The sequence below is a fragment of the Neurospora hispaniola genome, assembly GCF_033458365.1.
Source record: "Neurospora hispaniola strain FGSC 10403 chromosome Unknown B0T23scaffold_6, whole genome shotgun sequence".
NCBI lineage: Eukaryota > Fungi > Ascomycota > Sordariomycetes > Sordariales > Sordariaceae > Neurospora > Neurospora hispaniola.
Window position 1 is genome coordinate 2,006,351 of NW_026944411.1, and position 16,510 is coordinate 2,022,860.

At 52.1% G+C, this 16,510-nt stretch overlaps 6 protein-coding genes across 6 annotated transcripts; 3 read left to right on the forward strand and 3 right to left on the reverse strand.

Moving 5' to 3' along the window:
• Nucleotides 1-753: 753 nt before the first annotated feature.
• On the forward strand, nucleotides 754-4,525 carry B0T23DRAFT_445468 (uncharacterized protein; the record flags this gene model as incomplete). The annotated part of the gene is made up of 9 exons (XM_062840925.1): nucleotides 754-1,163; nucleotides 1,255-1,344; nucleotides 1,429-2,077; nucleotides 2,149-2,556; nucleotides 2,616-2,683; nucleotides 2,739-2,892; nucleotides 2,949-3,006; nucleotides 3,071-3,249; nucleotides 3,355-4,525. The coding sequence occupies 9 exons, from the start codon at nucleotides 754-756 to the stop codon at nucleotides 4,105-4,107; spliced, it is 2,769 nt and encodes a 922-aa protein (XP_062690913.1). The 3' UTR covers nucleotides 4,108-4,525.
• A 544-nt stretch (nucleotides 4,526-5,069) lies between these two features.
• B0T23DRAFT_430689 (DUF1690-domain-containing protein) lies at nucleotides 5,070-5,900 on the forward strand (the record flags this gene model as incomplete). The annotated part of the gene is made up of 3 exons (XM_062840268.1): nucleotides 5,070-5,122; nucleotides 5,213-5,270; nucleotides 5,520-5,900. The coding sequence occupies 3 exons, from the start codon at nucleotides 5,070-5,072 to the stop codon at nucleotides 5,898-5,900; spliced, it is 492 nt and encodes a 163-aa protein (XP_062690914.1).
• A 588-nt stretch (nucleotides 5,901-6,488) lies between these two features.
• On the reverse strand, nucleotides 6,489-8,083 carry B0T23DRAFT_455258 (methyltransferase TYW3-domain-containing protein). The gene is made up of 2 exons (XM_062841226.1): nucleotides 7,400-8,083; nucleotides 6,489-7,307 (listed from the first exon to the last, which is right to left on the reverse strand). Exons 1-2 carry the CDS (start codon nucleotides 7,955-7,957, stop codon nucleotides 6,606-6,608), a joined length of 1,260 nt encoding a protein of 419 aa, XP_062690915.1. The 5' UTR covers nucleotides 7,958-8,083; the 3' UTR covers nucleotides 6,489-6,605.
• A 901-nt stretch (nucleotides 8,084-8,984) lies between these two features.
• Nucleotides 8,985-11,433, reverse strand: B0T23DRAFT_196279 (Palmitoyltransferase ERF2). Its single transcript, XM_062833298.1, has 2 exons — nucleotides 9,948-11,433; nucleotides 8,985-9,889 (listed from the first exon to the last, which is right to left on the reverse strand). The coding sequence occupies exons 1-2, from the start codon at nucleotides 11,184-11,186 to the stop codon at nucleotides 9,086-9,088; spliced, it is 2,043 nt and encodes a 680-aa protein (XP_062690916.1). The 5' UTR covers nucleotides 11,187-11,433; the 3' UTR covers nucleotides 8,985-9,085.
• Nucleotides 11,434-13,079: 1,646 nt separating this feature from the next.
• Nucleotides 13,080-14,247, forward strand: B0T23DRAFT_196318 (uncharacterized protein). Its single transcript, XM_062833299.1, has 4 exons — nucleotides 13,080-13,343; nucleotides 13,640-13,691; nucleotides 13,779-13,963; nucleotides 14,099-14,247. Exons 1-4 carry the CDS (start codon nucleotides 13,239-13,241, stop codon nucleotides 14,141-14,143), a joined length of 387 nt encoding a protein of 128 aa, XP_062690917.1. The 5' UTR covers nucleotides 13,080-13,238; the 3' UTR covers nucleotides 14,144-14,247.
• Nucleotides 14,248-15,412: 1,165 nt separating this feature from the next.
• On the reverse strand, nucleotides 15,413-16,160 carry B0T23DRAFT_397760 (histone-fold-containing protein; the record flags this gene model as incomplete). Its single annotated transcript, XM_062838312.1, has 3 exons — nucleotides 15,413-15,520; nucleotides 15,601-16,020; nucleotides 16,140-16,160. 3 exons carry the CDS (start codon nucleotides 16,158-16,160, stop codon nucleotides 15,413-15,415), a joined length of 549 nt encoding a protein of 182 aa, XP_062690918.1.
• Between the last annotated feature and the right edge of the window lie 350 nt (nucleotides 16,161-16,510).

Consider the following 16,510-nt stretch of genomic DNA (forward strand, 5'->3'; position numbering starts at 1 on the left):
AAAAAAAAAAAAAGAAAAAAAACTAGACAGTTGCTAGGCTCAATGTGAACTATAACTTCCTCCCTAGGGCTTTGAGTGCTGTGAAGTGATAGTGCCCGCTACCTGTACACTTTAATACATCAACCATTTGGCACGCGACCAATCACGTGTAGCTCTTCTATGGCGGAAGTGCTACTTGTGATGCCTGCAGTTCAGTTCAGACAATCTTCAAACTGGTACTGAAGGTCCCACCTTATCCATTCTTTCGCAGGGCTGATTCTCAAGCCTCTTTACGATAATGAGTGACTTCCACCACAGTCTTTGCTGTCGGTCAAAACTAAGTGTGTTTTGGATTCCCAACTCCCACTGTCGTTCGTCTTCCGAGTGTGGGTCCTGGGGCTGCTATCTGGCGACGGGCGGGTGCCGACCGAAAGTTTTGCCCCGAGGGTTCAAATCGATTCAGGCGCGCGGCATTCGATTTTCACCCATCTGCGCCTGCCCTGTGCAGCACATATCCAGGGCAATTGGCGGTAGAGATTGGACCATATCTTGCCCTGCCGGCAATCAAATCATCCGCCCCGCAACCAACAAGAAGCCGCTCCGGCAAATCTACAGCTTCAACAGCTACCTTTTCTGGTCTGTCATCTGCAACTAAAACATCGCCGTTGTGCCGTACCGGCGTCCCATTATCGCTTCTTCTTATTCTTTTTGCCCTAGGCATCCTCCTCATCCTCCTACGGGTCCCAAAGCGCCGCCCGCGTCGTTGCCGGCAAGATGGACCAGGAGATGAAGCAGGCCGAGCAATCGCCGTCGCCAGCTCCCATGGCGATGGCTTCGATGCCGGCCGCGTCGCCTCAACCACAACAAGACGTCGAGATGCACCAGGACCAGGACTCCCCTCAGACTCCGATGCAACTGGACTTGTCAAGCCCCGTGCCAAATACCAATAGTCAGCCACAGCAACAACAGCAACAGCAACAGCACCAACCGCAACAACTGCAACCCCAGGTCAACCAGATCAACGGGCAACAGCTCACCGGTCAAATTCCTGGCCAATTTCCTCTTCCCGGCCAACCTCCAAGCCAGGTCAATAGCCCAGTCTCTGTCGGAACTCCTGGACAAGTTCCTGGCTTAGCCCTCCCAGCACCTGTCATCAAGCGAAGAGCTCCAATCGCTTGCCGAAGGTATGTGAACAGTTGCCGGATCGACGTGGCATCATCCAAACGTCACGAGTACCCAGGTGAAAGCGAAGGACTAACGTGTCGCCCTTTACAGATGCCGCCGTATGAGAAGCAAATGTCTCCATGACAAGGCCCAACCTCCCTGCCAGGCTTGCCGCGATGCTGGACTTGGTCCGGCTGACTGGTAAGAGTTCCCATGATGCACGCAGGCCCTGTCGCAAGGGTGTCTCTACTCTCTTCATTTGCTAAAACCAACCCTTTTCCCCAGTACGTTCCCCGTCCGTGGCCAGCCCGATCAAGATCGCGAATACCGACACCCTCGAATCAGAGCCGACAAGGCAACCAAACGAGACCCCGCGAAGGTCCGGCGCGAAATCCTCGATGCACCCGTACGCTCACCAGCGCCGGCGGTGCCCAGACCTATCAAGGGCTACGATGAATGGGATCTTCTGCCGCCGCTGCCTGAAATAGTCGAAGCCGTCCACAAGTTCACAGCTCACTACTTTCAGTTGGGCTTCATCCACAAGCAACACTTTCCCGAGCGGCTACGGACGAACCACCGATCTATCAGCGTGTTTTTCCTGCTGAGCATCTTGAGCATTTCGGCCCGATTGACACCAACATTGGTGGATCGGTTTGGCGGTGCTGTTCAGGCCGCTGAAATCTTTATGGAACGCGCCTCCGAGGTTGCTTGCCGCGAACTGTATAGAGATCCGGACCTGGAGAGATGTCAGGCGTTCTATCTGTTGAGTATTGCCCAGCAGGGAAGCAGCTTGAAACAACAGAGCTCGATCAACATGGCAATTGCTATGCGTATGGCCACATTGATGGGACTGCATAGGGAGGAGACCTACAGGCTGCCGGAAAACCCCTCGGAGGAACTAATCATGAGGGCAGAGTCCGCCCGCCGCACCCTGGTACGTGGCTCATCCTTACATTGGATGGAATGATGGGATTGCGAAATGGTCTGTGACTAATTGAATGATAGTGGATGCTCCATAGTCAGGACAACCTCCATTCGGGTCCGCGGTGCCCCGTATCTCTATCAGCCAGCGATATCACAGCATTACTGCCTTGCAACGAGAAGGACTTTGCCACTGGTCAAATTCCAAAGTCGAGAGCAGCGCTCCAGGACACTCCTCCGGCCCTGGAGAACCCTAGTCTTGTTACCGACGAGGGTCGGTCCCTGTTTGCAACGCTTATCCAGGCCCATTACTTCTGGGGAGCGATCTCCCGCCGGGTGCTCAGCAACGACAAAGTTACGGATCCATGGGAGCCAGAAAGCGAGTATGCAATTATGGTCAACCGCCTTGCGGAATGGGAGAGGGGTTTGCCTAATGACCATCGGTGGAGTAGCTTTCTCCTTAAGGGCTATAAGCAGGAAGGCCAGGACCTGGTGAGTTACAAGGAGGAACATGGAAAGCAAATGCCTACTCAGCGCTAATATCTCCGTAGGCATACCTTGGTGTGACGATGATAACTCGGCTCTGCAATATTGTTCTTAGGAAGGCATACTTGACCGAGTAAGTAACCCCGGTCAAGCGCTAAAGACTTTGAGCTGACAACACCGCATCATAGTATCTTGTCCGACGATAAGTCCCAACCAGAGCGCACAGCTTTCTGGACTGAAATGTCTCGTCAACTGTTCAGCAACGTCAGAGATCTGTACGAACAAATCGACACTCAATACAACGAGCGGTCACCCGAGGAAGGTCCTGGGGCACAGATGGCGGTAAGTACTGATGGGATTTGACTCAATCAATGAATGCTGACTGAACTCCTATTCAGGCGTTCTGCGTTTACAGCTGTGGCTTCCTCGCATGCTACTTGTGCAAATATCCAAACCGTAAGCTATCTGCCCTGAAGAGTGTTCTTTCAAGGACAATAAGCTAACGCGACATCATAATCAGTCTGCCCTGAGCCAGCCATTACTCGCGAAGGCCCTTCAATGGTTGCTCGTGTTCTCAGCATCTTGGCAGAAAGTAGGAACATATGGCCTTTGGCAACTAGGTGGTATGAGCATCTGGAACGGTTCTACACAGCCCAAAGCGGCGTGATAGTTGGTAACGAGGGTACCATGGCGGACAGCGTAAGTTATCATCATTTCCTCCAAAAGGCCCCTCGTTCACGGACTCGGCAGGCTGATTTTAACCTCCTGCTCCCCCAGAGAGATGAAATACCTCATGTCCTTCAGATGCCGACTGTCCAGCAACAGCAAGCCCAGGCTCAAGCTCACATGGCTTTGGTTCAAGCACAAGCCCAGGCTCAGGCTCAGGCTCAGGCCCAGGCTCAAGCTCAAGCTCAGGCCCAGGCTCAGGCTCAGGCTCAAGCACAGACACAGCAGGCACAGCAGGCACAGCAGGTACAAGTACAGGCACAACAGCCATCGCAGCTACACTCAACCTTTACTGCTCAGATGCAGGCCCAACAGGCCCAACAGGTACAGCAAGCTTTAAGCGAAAAGCAGGAGTCTGTACCTCAGGGTAGTCCGGAACAGGCGATCATTAGCCCAGCACAACCCAGTGTCCCAACTCCCGCGATGTTCATCGACCCCAGTCTGCGTGTGCCTACATCCTCACAACCGCAGGAGCAGACTCCTGCTCCAACCGCTCCCCAGCTGCAAGATTCGACATCCCCTTTGCAACAGGGACAGCAACCGCAACCTGTCGCCGCTGGTGTAGCTGGTCGGCAGTCAACAGATGGGCTGGGCCTGCTCATCGAAGCGTTTGACACTCAACAAGCTGGTGGCGTCCCTCCAACGACCACGGCTGGTCAAGGACAAGTTCCGTATGACCCACAAGCAACCCCGCAGCAGTATTACCCGCAACCCGGTACCTTGGGCGTCAATGACGGGTATGAGAATGAGTTGGGCTATTACATGTCGGATCAGGGGCAACCCGGTGCTATGCAAAGCTGGGTTGGTGGAACGAATATGTATGGGTATTAGGAGCAACCCACACAGAAAGACATGGCGGAGGCGGAGTTCATAAAGAGGGACTTTGGGAATTAAAAGAGCAAGGAGTTGATATAGGCGATATGTCTAGGTTAGGTGGGGCATCATCCGGTTGACGGTTGGAGTAGGGATTTAGGCGTACCTTGAAAAATAAAAATAAGAAAAAAAGAGAAAATATATAAGGAGTTGGACTATGGATGGTCTGGATTTCTATAAACTAATGAATACATAGGATTTCGGTGTTCAACTTTGCCATTTCGGGGGGAAGAGGTTTTGCGCCATGGCCATGGCTTTATACTACAGCTCTGTTGATGTCGAATGGCCATGATTGTAGTAGCGCATGTATGGCTGGCGCTGTTGGACTAGTTCCTCCGAAACTTTGCTATAGTGCTTGGAAATCGATAGACCAACGAACTTTTTGAAATATTTTCCAATTCTCAGAGTGCAATATGCCTGCTTCCGGTAAAACTAGTCGGACTCGTCGGCATCATTCGATGTTATAAGTCCAGGTCATCTTCACACTCTGTGAACCAGGTATAAGTAGTGCAAGTATCAAGCCTCAGCAGACGCCTCCAGATACACAGTTTGCCAAGGTGTTTTTCAGCACCGTACACTCCGTCATCCATGCCCGGAGTTTCCCTAAAACTCGGGAGCTTCTTAGGGTTATCTATGGCAGTTCGATAAGAGGCTTTCAGAGGGTTAAGCTAGCAAGTCACAAGCAAGTCAGCGCACCTGCTTGCGCTAGCGGGACAACAGCAGTCGCCGATTGCGAAGCGGAATTCGCGAGCCGGCAGCGCAACCAGACAAATCGCAAAACCTACCTACCTACCTACCCTTATCCTCCTCCGGTGACATCAGGGTAGATAGAAGCTCCCGGTCTTGAACTCCTACCTCGCCTCTCTCCCTGCACCAATTCCCCCTCTATCCTCCTACCAAAACCCCGCGACAAATTCACAATGGGTTCCAGCGCCTCGAAGCCCTCTGCTGCGGCGCCGCATGTGTGGAAGGCGTATGTCATTCTTCTTTCTGGGCAATTGATGGATTCTGGAGACTATTAAGAGAGTATGGGAAAGCTGACTTGTCAAACCCAACTAACTAGGCCCGCCCCGGCTGGTGTATCGCACACTCTTGTCGAGCAGTTGGAGTCTAGCCCCGAGGTATGATGCCGTCTCCGTCCGTGCCATTTAGCTGTCGAGCTAGTATACTGTCCTCCTGCCTCTGCCTACGATGCGAACCGGTTACTCTTCCCACGCCCACGCTACTGCGTCCCTCCTCCTCCTCCTCCTCCTTCGTTCGCCTACACAGCAGATTCATAAACCGTTTCATACCAGCCATCCAGCCAGCCAGCTCAATGCCTTCAATCATTACGCATCAAACTTCAACTGACACACAACGAAACATAACAGACCGACATGTCCCGCCAACAGGCCCTCGAGCTCCAAGTCCAAGCCCGCGTCGCTGAAGAGTTGAAGCGACTCCGGGCCGCCGAAGCCGCCAAGCTGCAAGAAACTCTTAAATCCTCTTCCTCCGACGAGCAGCAACAACAACAAGAGAACGGCATTAGCAGGCAAAAGGTCCAGAAGGAAATCGAGGCTTTGCGTGCCAAGCTTGACGAGCACCGCAAGGTGCGCCCGCTGCCCGAGAGCACGGAGACGGCGCGCAGCGAGGTGGTGCGGTGTCTGCGTGAGCACGACCGCCGGCCGCTGGACTGCTGGAAGGAGGTTGAGGCTTTTAAGGAGGAGGTGCGGAGGCTGGAGAAGGGATGGGTTGACAAGGTTGTTGCTTAAGTTCTCTGAGACTTGAGTGAAAGCTTTTCCCCGGACGCACCTAGGGTACCCGGCATACACACACATACCGACAGACGGATATACAGGAGGGGATATACCTGGACTGGGTACGGATGTTGGCGGTGGGCCTGGGTGTAAGGAAGGGAAAGCAAGAAACCTTGTGCGCTCATTTTTGCGCAGCCCAAGGAAGTGTTGAAAAGGGCTAGGGATGAGTGGATGGGAATGACGAGGCCAGCTGGGTCTTCTCATGGACCAAAAAGGAGAGGGAGAAGCTGCTAGTTGAGTTCATCTGCAGTCAATCGGAAGAATAAGCAGAAATGAGCAGCTCGTTGGTTGGGGTTACTGGTTGATAGGGTTGACTGCGACATTGCAGTCAGTCAAGTGTGTGTATGTGAGCGTGTATCATAGATGTCTCAAAAAGGTCAAGAAGCTGAAGACTTGTGGCTTTGGAGCTTGGAGCAATGGTAATAGATAAAGGCTAGGCTTTCCGTTCAGTCAATTCAGTCAGGTCAAGACAACGATCCAAAAGAACGGCAAAGAACTCGGAGACAAGACAAGCAAGAGTATAGATCAACATTATTTTCCACCGCCTTGACAACGGCTGTACCATAGTGGGAGAGAGCACCACAAGTTAACTCAGCGCCACGTGAAGACCTGTCCGCTAAAACAGATACTGTTGGGTCAAGAGGGAACTACCAACTATCTCTACAGAACATCGGGCACCTGCAAAACCACCTCCGCCAAATCTACTTTGCCCGCATTTTCCTCCTTGATTTCCTCCTTAATTTCCTCCTGTTTTCTCTGTTTCTCCTCCTTCCTTCTCCTAACCTCCTCCCGTCTCGCCAACCCTTCCTCCCTCTTCCTCTGCTTTCTAGCCTCAGCATCCTCCCATTCCGCATTACCACTTTCACCATCGCCGCTCTTTTTCTTCTTCTGTCCCTCAACACCAGCAGTAGCTCCCTCACCAAAAGCCAACCTCAATGCCTCCTTAAACCTAGCTATCCTCTTCTTATTCTCCTCGAACCGCTCGTTGGCAATCTTGACCAGCAGAGACAGGTATTCCGAAGACACCAAGGACTGTCGTTGAGAGCCGCGTTGGACGCCGATTAGGGACTCGAAGGAGAGGCCCATGGAGCGGATGGCTACTATGGGGTTTGGAGTGACGGATTCTGTTGGTGTTGGTGTTGTTGTTGTTGTTGATGATGATGGTGGTGATGATGATGATGATGATGAGAGTTGTTGCTGGAGGGGATTGTGGTGAGTATGACACTGGTGACAGGAGGAGAAAAAGGGAGCAGTTAGACGGGGCAAGATGGAGACGGCGCCTGTTTCGCGGAAGCCCGAGGTCATGCCGGATTGGATTGCTAGGTGGGCGTGATAGGGCGAGGTGGTTAGGATGTGGAGGATCTAGGGCGGTTGGGGAGGGGGTTAGTTAGAGCTCTAGTGATGGGGGGGGGGGGGGGGGGGGGATGCAAGTAGAAGGGAATAAAAGAACGTACCATGGGTTCAAACTTGAAGTGAATTAACCGCTGCTGCTCTTGCTGTGAATCCCCATCACCAGACCCAGACCCAGGCTCAGACCCATTCCCAGTCAAGCCAAACACCTCCATCCAATGGTCCCCATCATACTCCCTCCCCGTCTTGGCGTCAACTGTCTCTAACGGATCATGAGAAACAAACAGCCATTCCCCTCCACCTTTACCTCCAGAGGAACTAGCTGTTACCGCAGCTGTAGCTGTTGATGCCCTTACCCCATCTTCACCTCCTTCGCCAACTCCCTCTCCCTCTCCCTCACCCTCCTCAACACCACCCGCACCAGAAGCTTTGTTGTTCTTCTTCCTCTTCACACCCTCCAAATAAACACTCACCCTCCCCGCGCAACTGCTCGTCGTCACCAATCCTTCGTAACCATGGTTGATCTCATCAATCAGTTCGCGAATGGCGACGTCGACTGATCCTTTGGGAGAGGCGTCGGTGTACTCGACGTCGGGAACGGAGAGCTGGGAAAGGATTTTGGATTTGCGGGTGAGGAAGGAGGGGGTGGGTGGGGGGAGCATGGTTCGGTCTTGTTTGTGCGTCGAGTGGTGAGTTGGGTGACGGAAGTTGTTCGGGGTTAAAAAGCGTGGGTCAAAGAACGCTTAGTGATTTAGATGAGATATATGGGGGGCGAGAGAAAAAAAAAAAAAAAAAAGCAAAGAAAAGAAGAAAAATTAGATTTGAATTTGGTAAGCTGGTAATTCGTGAAAGGTGGTTGTTGAGCTGTGGTGGACTGGTTTTGACAAGGTGAGGTTCGTGTCATTGACTGATGTCTGAACTGCAGCTCTCAAACAATTCTTTTGTGAATTGTGGGTCCCTTTCTCATGTATCTATCTACCTACAACAACCTGGCCTTATGCTTCCCAGCAATACTGTGACTTTTCGCCGGAATCATTCGCAATATCTCAATAACCGGAAACCAGGAGTCGTACACAGTATATTTTATTGTTTTGAAACCAGTGATTGAACGTTACCACGCCGCCCGCTGCGGTCTAAACGCACATGTATCTGTCTACATAGCCTCCACTCAACGAAGCCGTTGATAACAAGTTTAGTAGCAACGTGTGATAGTTACGAGACCAATGCCACGTGAGGCTGTTTACATATGGTATTATAGAAGTTTCTAACTAAAAACCACAAACAAAGTTTGGGAACTAGCTACTCTCATCAGGGTATAAAAAAAACTTAAAATTCGTACAGTAATGAGGCCTGTCCGTCCAACTCCTTCGTTGTTGCTCCCGTCCCTATGTGTTGCCAATGAGATACGAACCACTAGGGCGCTGTACCCCCGTCTGATTCATCCTGGCTTTACTCTTCTTCTTCTTCTTCTTCTTTTTTCCTGCTGCTGCTGTTTACAAGTTTATGATCGCTGTTATTGTTTGATTACAAAAAGAACAAGAAAAAAAAAAAAAAAACTCTTCATTCAAACTGGTGCACGCATGTTCTAAAACAACGTAAAGCCGTGCATGCCGTTAGGTATCTGACAAACAAGGGGGAGAAAAGGGGACAACATAAAAACATGAAAAATAATGGTGCGTTGATGCGTACTAATGGTATATGTAAAGATAGATGGGTGTGCAGGTGTGCTATATGTATCGAAGTCAAACAGAAACGCCGAAAATGGCAAGATGCGGAGAAAACCATCAATATCATGTCCTGACCTCCGCCGTCGACCCATTATTCGAGTTTCGCAATGCTGTAGGTCCCATGAATCCTGTCTGAGGCAACTGCGGCGAGACGTTTTGCATTTCCATGCCCTCTTTCGAGTCAGAAACCGCTGGCTGTTGCCAGCGCCGATGGGATCCCAGTCGCTGGTCACCCTGGTTATACTTGACCTTGAATCCGTAATAAGTCGGGGGCCTTGGCCGGCATAGCACGACAAACCAGTTCTTGAGCCAGTTGGCCTGAGTAAAAGCACGGTATCGATCAGACTTGGGAAACTTGTGAGAGTTGAGGTATTCGCGAGTTGTCTCGCCGCGAGCCATCAAAAAAATGTGATATCCGGTGAGTGCAGCCGGGTATAAAAATGTCAGAAATCCAAAAAAGACCATGGCAAAGGGTACGCGAAAGTGATTGACCGCGTGACCAAAGCTGATATGGTGTTGATTCTTGTACACCAGAATTTGTGCCAGGCAGGCGCCGATAAGGTACAGAGCAAGAACGGTTGCCGAGCTGACGAACGTGAAAAAGTAGCGGTAATTGCGACGACCAACACAGTTGTTGAGCCATACGCAGTGATGGTCTTGGGTCTCAACACAGTTATCGCACAAGCGGCAGTGATGAGCGCGTGGAGGACGCCACAGTTGGCATGTCTTGCAGTATTTGATCGGGACCTCCATTGCTGCCGTTGAAGCTTCTGCCGAGTGAACGAGAACCCAGTCGGTCGTTGGCGGGCCTGTCGGGCTGTCCTCCATTTCTGGAGGAGGAAACTTGTGCAAGTTTCTCGGTAGGATCTAGAACATGTCAGCGTGACAGTCACTCAATCACAAAGGGTAACAAGCCGTAACATACTCCTGGATCTGACGCCGAGGCGTGTAGGAACGAAGATACACAGATATAAGCAAGATAAGCAAATGTAACGGGTATCGCGGGTGAAATGTTGTGCCAGATCCAAGGCGCCGAGAAGATGAAAAAGAGGATGCAAGGGAGAACGATCAGTGACCCGGTTGCTATATTTATCGGGCGTTGCTTTGTGTTCTGAAACCGTCCACCTAGGCAGAAAACTGTGTTTCCTTCGAAGTATTCGTAGTTTTTCCCAAGATTCGCGCGCTTCTGCCTTTTTGCACGTCTTTTGAATCTGGCCCTTTGCCTCTCGTAACTTTGGGGTGGGATGTTGGGAGACGAGGCAGCTGATTGCAGCTTCTCTCCGCCCTCAATTTCTCTATTGGAGCCCGTTATCCCGGACTCGTTCATCCTCGGCATCAAGAAGCTGGACCTGAAAGATCGCGACGTCCTCGTTGGTGACCTCGGTGGAGTTGTCGGGCTTTCCTCTCTGTAGTTTTTGTTCATTTCCACGTTGATGTTCCGAGCATCGACGGGTCTCTGCAGCGGCCGGACGCTATCCGTAACACTCGAAGTAGGAAAAAATCCGTTGATGGGACTCGTGTTGGCTGTCATGCGGTCCATTGTTTCCTGCTCCGTCATTTCGGTTCCCCTAGAGGGCATACGCAGCTCTGCGTCCTCCGCAATCTGTGCCCCTATGCGGCCGCTTCCAGTTGAGATGACACTATTGCGAGCCCCTGCTTCTCCCGTGATCACATATGGGCGGTTCATTGTTGGCGGGCGCCCAGCGCCCCTTTGCGCCTGGAGTTTCTGCGAGCTCATCGGACGAAAGAAGCCATGGGACGTTAGAGACGGGACATGACTCCTGCTCGCAGCGCTGATGGGGCGACCTCCTGCACTGCCGATGCTCCCAGCTATGCTTCCTCGCTTCCCCGACAATTGTTGGCGTAGAGGTACCGATTGCGCCCACGGACCCCTTGATGATAGCCCGGTCCCAGACGTCTCGGGACGAGACTGTGTGTCCGAATAAAAGCCACTCCTCCTGTTGGGGTTAGCGCTCGAAGGGCCACCACCGCGTGGTGTTGTATCTGATCCTTGGCCATCTTCCGTGCCAATATCCGTCATTCGCGAAGATATTAGGCTGGGAGGGCCAGCAACGGTAAGCTCGGCTCGAGGAGGGTACTGTGGGAACGTGTTATCGACATTTGTCGGGGAGGCTGACCTTGAGGGTCCCTCTTCGGATGCCATTGTGTCGGCTAGGGAATCCTCCAAGTCCCGCACTTCGACCGCGCAAGAACGGCGTGTGTGTGTGATGTCTAGCTAATGTCGGGAGATCCCACGCTATAGCATGGCTATGATTCGAGAGCGATGATGGTAAAGTTTCCCAACGGTGGAAAAAGAGGTCGGCGATGAATATGACAAGTTGCGGCGGACTATAAGTCGGGCGCAAATGTGTCGACAGCGTCAAGTATACGTGAGCGACGTCGCTTGGGAGTTTCGAGGTCCGGGCGCGCTACACGGGGTGTCGGGATACTGAGATCAGACGGAGGAGTGGTATGCTTGACGCAATGACGCTCGGATCGACGGGATGGCGGCGCAATAGAACGGTTTCGGTAGGATACGGTATCTCGTAAGTCGGGGCTGGGTAGCTGGCTGGTCGCTGATGTGTCGAGTTCAGGTCGGCTGCCGTTTTGCTGTTACAGTTGGCGGTGCTTATTTGCAGCAAGGGGATTGCGGTGTGTATGTGCGAGTGCGTACGTCGGGTCGTTGGTGAAGGAGTGTTGTCTTTCCCTATGGCGGCGAAATCACCCTGGTCTCGGTCGGACGAAAATAATGAGCGTATCCGTAATCCAACTTTGTTGGTTTCCAGCTGTGTTAAGGAGTGGACGGCTGAGCGAGATCTCAGCCTTTTGGATTAGTGCGAAGAGAGAGTGGTGTTTGCCTTGTGCCTTTTTTTCGGGTCGAGTCTAAACGGAAAGTCGAAAAGTGTTGTGCAACGGGATGGGTTGCAAGGAGTGCAGGGCAGTGGTTGGCCAAGAGCCTCGCATCATCCCCCGTTCCCGTCCTTCTCAGCATTCCCGTCCCTTTTTGGGGGGTGACCTTTGGGTGTGCACTGCAAAGCAATTCCTATGGTAGAGGTACCTTGGGAAACCCCCAGTCAATGTCAAGCGTATGGTAGGCCCGGCCTTTGCACCGGGCACTTTGTTCGAGATCATATTGAAATGGGCCGTGTCATCCATGCAGCGCCGTCATTTCTTTTCTGCTCATCAGCCCCAGGCATCCTTTGGGTTAGTGATCGCGATGACCCCACTCCACGGGCACCTCTTCCACTGGTGACAAAAGCATTCCTCTGCCAGGTCCTCTATCTACATATGTGCCTGGTACACTACACTTCCGCTTCGCCTTGCGTGTCGGTGCCACGCCTGCATACTAAGCAATGGAACACTGTGGCCCCTGTCCCCTTGAACTGCCAAGCTGCCCCTGAGCCAACCTAGCGCTCCCTACCTATCAAACCTCCCAGATTCGATTTTTATGCCTGGGCTCCTTTTCCTGATGAAGGCCTCTGAACCGTCAACTCCATGCGGTGCCATTACGTAGACGTGTAGTTCGTGAAGCTGACGACAGACATGCCTAAATTGGAGGTACGGAGGACGGAATGCGATAATTCAAACTCGGATCACCACAAACAAGGTGGCTGCATACCGCAGTACGCACGCATCATGTACTCCAGATGCCCGTCACACGTGGGCAAACAGCCGGAGCTCAGCTGGCTGACTGTAGCTGAGGTTTGGTTCATTCAATCCCATCTGAACTTGGGATGCCGGGCCCACTGTTGCCGTCCGATCGGGCGTCGGGCAGCACCGCAGCCATTCCGGCTTTTGCGACACTGCACACTGTGATATGTACACTACACTACCAGCTATACTATGTACGCGTTCAGCCCTAACCCTCCGCTCATTTGACCGATAATAAAGCACCATCACTTGGCTCACCAACCAGGCAGCACCTTACGTAAGACATGCCAAGTCTTTTACCTCCAAGCCTCGAAATCATACCACTACCCGTTAAATCCACCCGTCCAGGCCGTCAAGGGGTCCGTGCACCAAGAAACCTCAAAGCTTGTGCTGTTGCTGCATCATCGAAAGCCGAAAGCTCTCAATTCCCCGAAACACACTTCGCACCTGACGCCATAGCTACCTCCCGTTCGCCGGAACCCCCACCACCGACCTCGACAACAAACCCTCCCCAGTGACCCGTTCGTCGAAACTGCCATCCAGCCCGACCTTTCACACCATCACAATGGCCTCCTTCATTGCCCGCCGTGCTTTCTCCACCACCGTCCGTCGCATGACGACTGGTGAGGAGGCTCTCAAGACCGAGTCCAAGAAGAACCCCGAGATTCTGGTGCGTGATATTTGAACAAATAGGGGGACCTCGTGCCTCGCTTTTCCCTCAACACATCGACCTACCGAATAGTCGGGAAGGGAGGTTCCGCAGGAGCTTTGGGCGAGCTGGATCCTTGCGCCGGGCCGGGGGAACGGATGGAGAGAAAAGGCTTCAAAAATGCGCGCGCGACGGGTTTAGTGTGTTGCAGAAGGAGCGGGATATGATGCAATGGTCACGCAGAACAAGAGGGGAGGACAAAGAAAAACAAACAAGCTTGGAAGCTAACGTGGAAGTTCGTGTTGCTCTGAGTATAGGTCCTCGGTGGTGTCATGGTTGCCGCCTTCATTGGTGCCGGTTACTACTTCGGTATGTCGCTTATCTCGTCCCCAATCTAGAGAAGGGTGCGAAAATACGAACAAAAGCTCTAACATCTTGTGTTCACCACGCCCAAAGCCCGCAACCCTACCGCCTCTACCGCCGAGACTGCCGTTCCCCAGACCAAGAACTCCATGCCTTGGGAGTCCGGTTCGGGCGCTGGCAAGTACCAGTACCACCCCGGCGGTGATCCCTCTGCTGCCCCCAAGGATGCCCCCAGCGCCGTCAACGTTGTCGTTGTTCCCAACGTCACCCTCCCCAAGGTACGAATCACGACGATCCCGAACAGGTTTCCCGTCTCCTGATATCACATGTTCCTCAAACCGAGAGATGGGCCACACGATGTGGAAGAGGGGGCGAGGAAAGAACAAGTTGACTAACAGCGATTTCTACCGCAGTCTCTCCACGAGAAGTACAACAAGTGGGGCAAGGAAGGCTACTAAATTATTATACCTCTGTTATCATCATGATGGAGAAGATTGCTGCGGACGCGGCATGAATGGGATGGCTTTTCTCCAAAAAGCGAGACAAGCCACACCACGACACTTGTAGATACGCCTAGATTCCAATGAACGGTTCTCGTGGGCCGTTTTGGTTAACCAAGAGATGAAGAGTAAAATACTGCACGCGCACCTCTTACAACTTGCAAGTCTATTCTTGTTTCTCAACCTCAATTTGTCCTAATGGTGGTATTTGGGAGCCGGAAAGGCTCGGTAAGCTGGTCATGGTTGACACCGAGTTGGGATGAGGATGCAGAGTCATCTTCTTCAAATCCAGATATAGTAGCTTCATAATGCTCAAGCAAATATGATCACCACACATGTCCCGCTGGCAGCTAATGAACCATAACCCTCGCTGAATATTCCTACGAAAACAAGGAGGTGATGCCGCCAACTTGACGCCGAGAACACCCCAAGGTTTGACCACACCTATCCATGTGTAAGGCGCACATCCAAGTAAGAATAATCCGCAACCCCCTGATCGGACTTTCTCTTTCTCCAAGAGCCCTCCAACCCAATACAACGCATACCAACTAAATTCCAAACCCCGATCCTCAACAAACACAAACTTAACACCACGTAAATGCAAAGCTCTCTCTCTCTCTCTCTCTCTCTCTCTCTCTACTTTCGCTTCTTCCTCCAACTGCTCAGTACCAGCCGACTTGCTTCCAGATTTCAACTAACGCTGCTCCCACGCCTCAGCTTCGTGAGGCAGACCCGGACCTTTGCTATCTGTCCGGAAGGAGTTCCGCCGAGACCTTGGGTTGCTCTTTCCGACTGATGGTGACCACCTCTTGCTCGTTGATACGCAATTCCACTGGTCGTACTAGCCAAGAACTGTAGCTAGCCCAGTCGCTGTTCCCCTTTTCTTTGTTGTCCTCCTCCCTCTCGCTCAAATCTTGGTGGTTCTCATTCCCAACCGGCTTCGCCTTCTCAACCGTTTGTAGCCGGGCCTCTCCTTTCTGGTTCCGCTATGAGATGAGCTGCTCTGTATCGGCTTGAGGTTGCTGCTGCTGCTGCTTCCCGAGGCCGCCCCTTCCCCCTTTTCGGCTGTTGCTGTGAATCAGCTTGATGCATCGCCTTCTTCTTCTTCTTCTTCTTCTTCTTCTTCTTCTGCTGCTGCTGCTTCCGAGGCGACCCCTTCCGCTATTTCGGCTGTTGCTCGGGCACTGGTAGACGCACAAGCGTCGGCAACGCCGCGAATTTGCCCCCCTAAGTGTGTCGCGCCGCGGCGTCGGCAAACTGTTCCCGTTGGATTCGCTCGAGCTCTTCGAGTGTTAGGCCGGACTGCTCGAACTTGTTTGCTTTCTTCTCTCGTCCCTGTTGTGTTGATGTGTGTTAGCTTCACCAATGAAAACAAAGACACAACCGAACATGGAGATAATAACCGTTCCAAGTACCTTTTGAACCTCTTTGTGCTCCGCAGCTGCCTCTAGCACGGCGGGGACGTAGTCGGCAAAACCGAGCCGCTCGAGCGCCTGCGTGATGTGATCACAAGCAATCGTCTTTTTCGACTCCTTCTCGGAGATCTCATTTGCCTCGGACGATACGAGCGAGATGAACTCAACGCAGAGGTCGATGAGAAGATCCCGTGCTTCCTTGGCGAATGACAGGCCAGTCGATGATGGGAGAATCTCGCTCACAATTTTTTGGACCGTCGCTGTATGGAAAGTTAGCTCGTACCCTTTGAAATCTTGCACGGCCTTGAGCAACTGGCGCAGCTCCCAAGACCTAAAGACTTCTTTCTGCGTGGTGAAGGTCGTCCATCCGATATTCCGTTTGCTTGAGGATAGGCTTCCTTCAGCCAGAGGATACCGTCTCTACCAGCTCACCAAGCCGAAAACTAGCCTTTGGTTCTCCCAACTGCTTGGTGTTATCCTCCACCACCACATGTCTCGATGATACGGCATCCCGGTATCCTGACTGAAAATTAACGTACCTTTGGGGAGTGAAAGGTCATCATTGCCTACAGTAACCTTGTTAGTAAAAAGACATGATGAACCAGGAAAAGGAAAGGAAAAAAAAGCAAGCTACTCGGAGGTGGTGACACTCCAGAGCCAGAGACGATCCACGGCTCCGAAGCGTATGCATAACGGTATCCGGAATATTCGTCCATCTTGGCTGAATGATCGCCACATTCTTCGGTTGAGGAAGTGGTTGAGAGAGCTGCCGTATAAGAACATGTTGTTCATATAGAAAAAACTTTTTCTTGAAGTCCATTGTGACATGCTTTTCTTATTCACTCGAATTTTCACAATAGGTCGTGAAGAAGGAGTGGATGAAAGGGAGTGTTGTTGGTTTGGACTCATG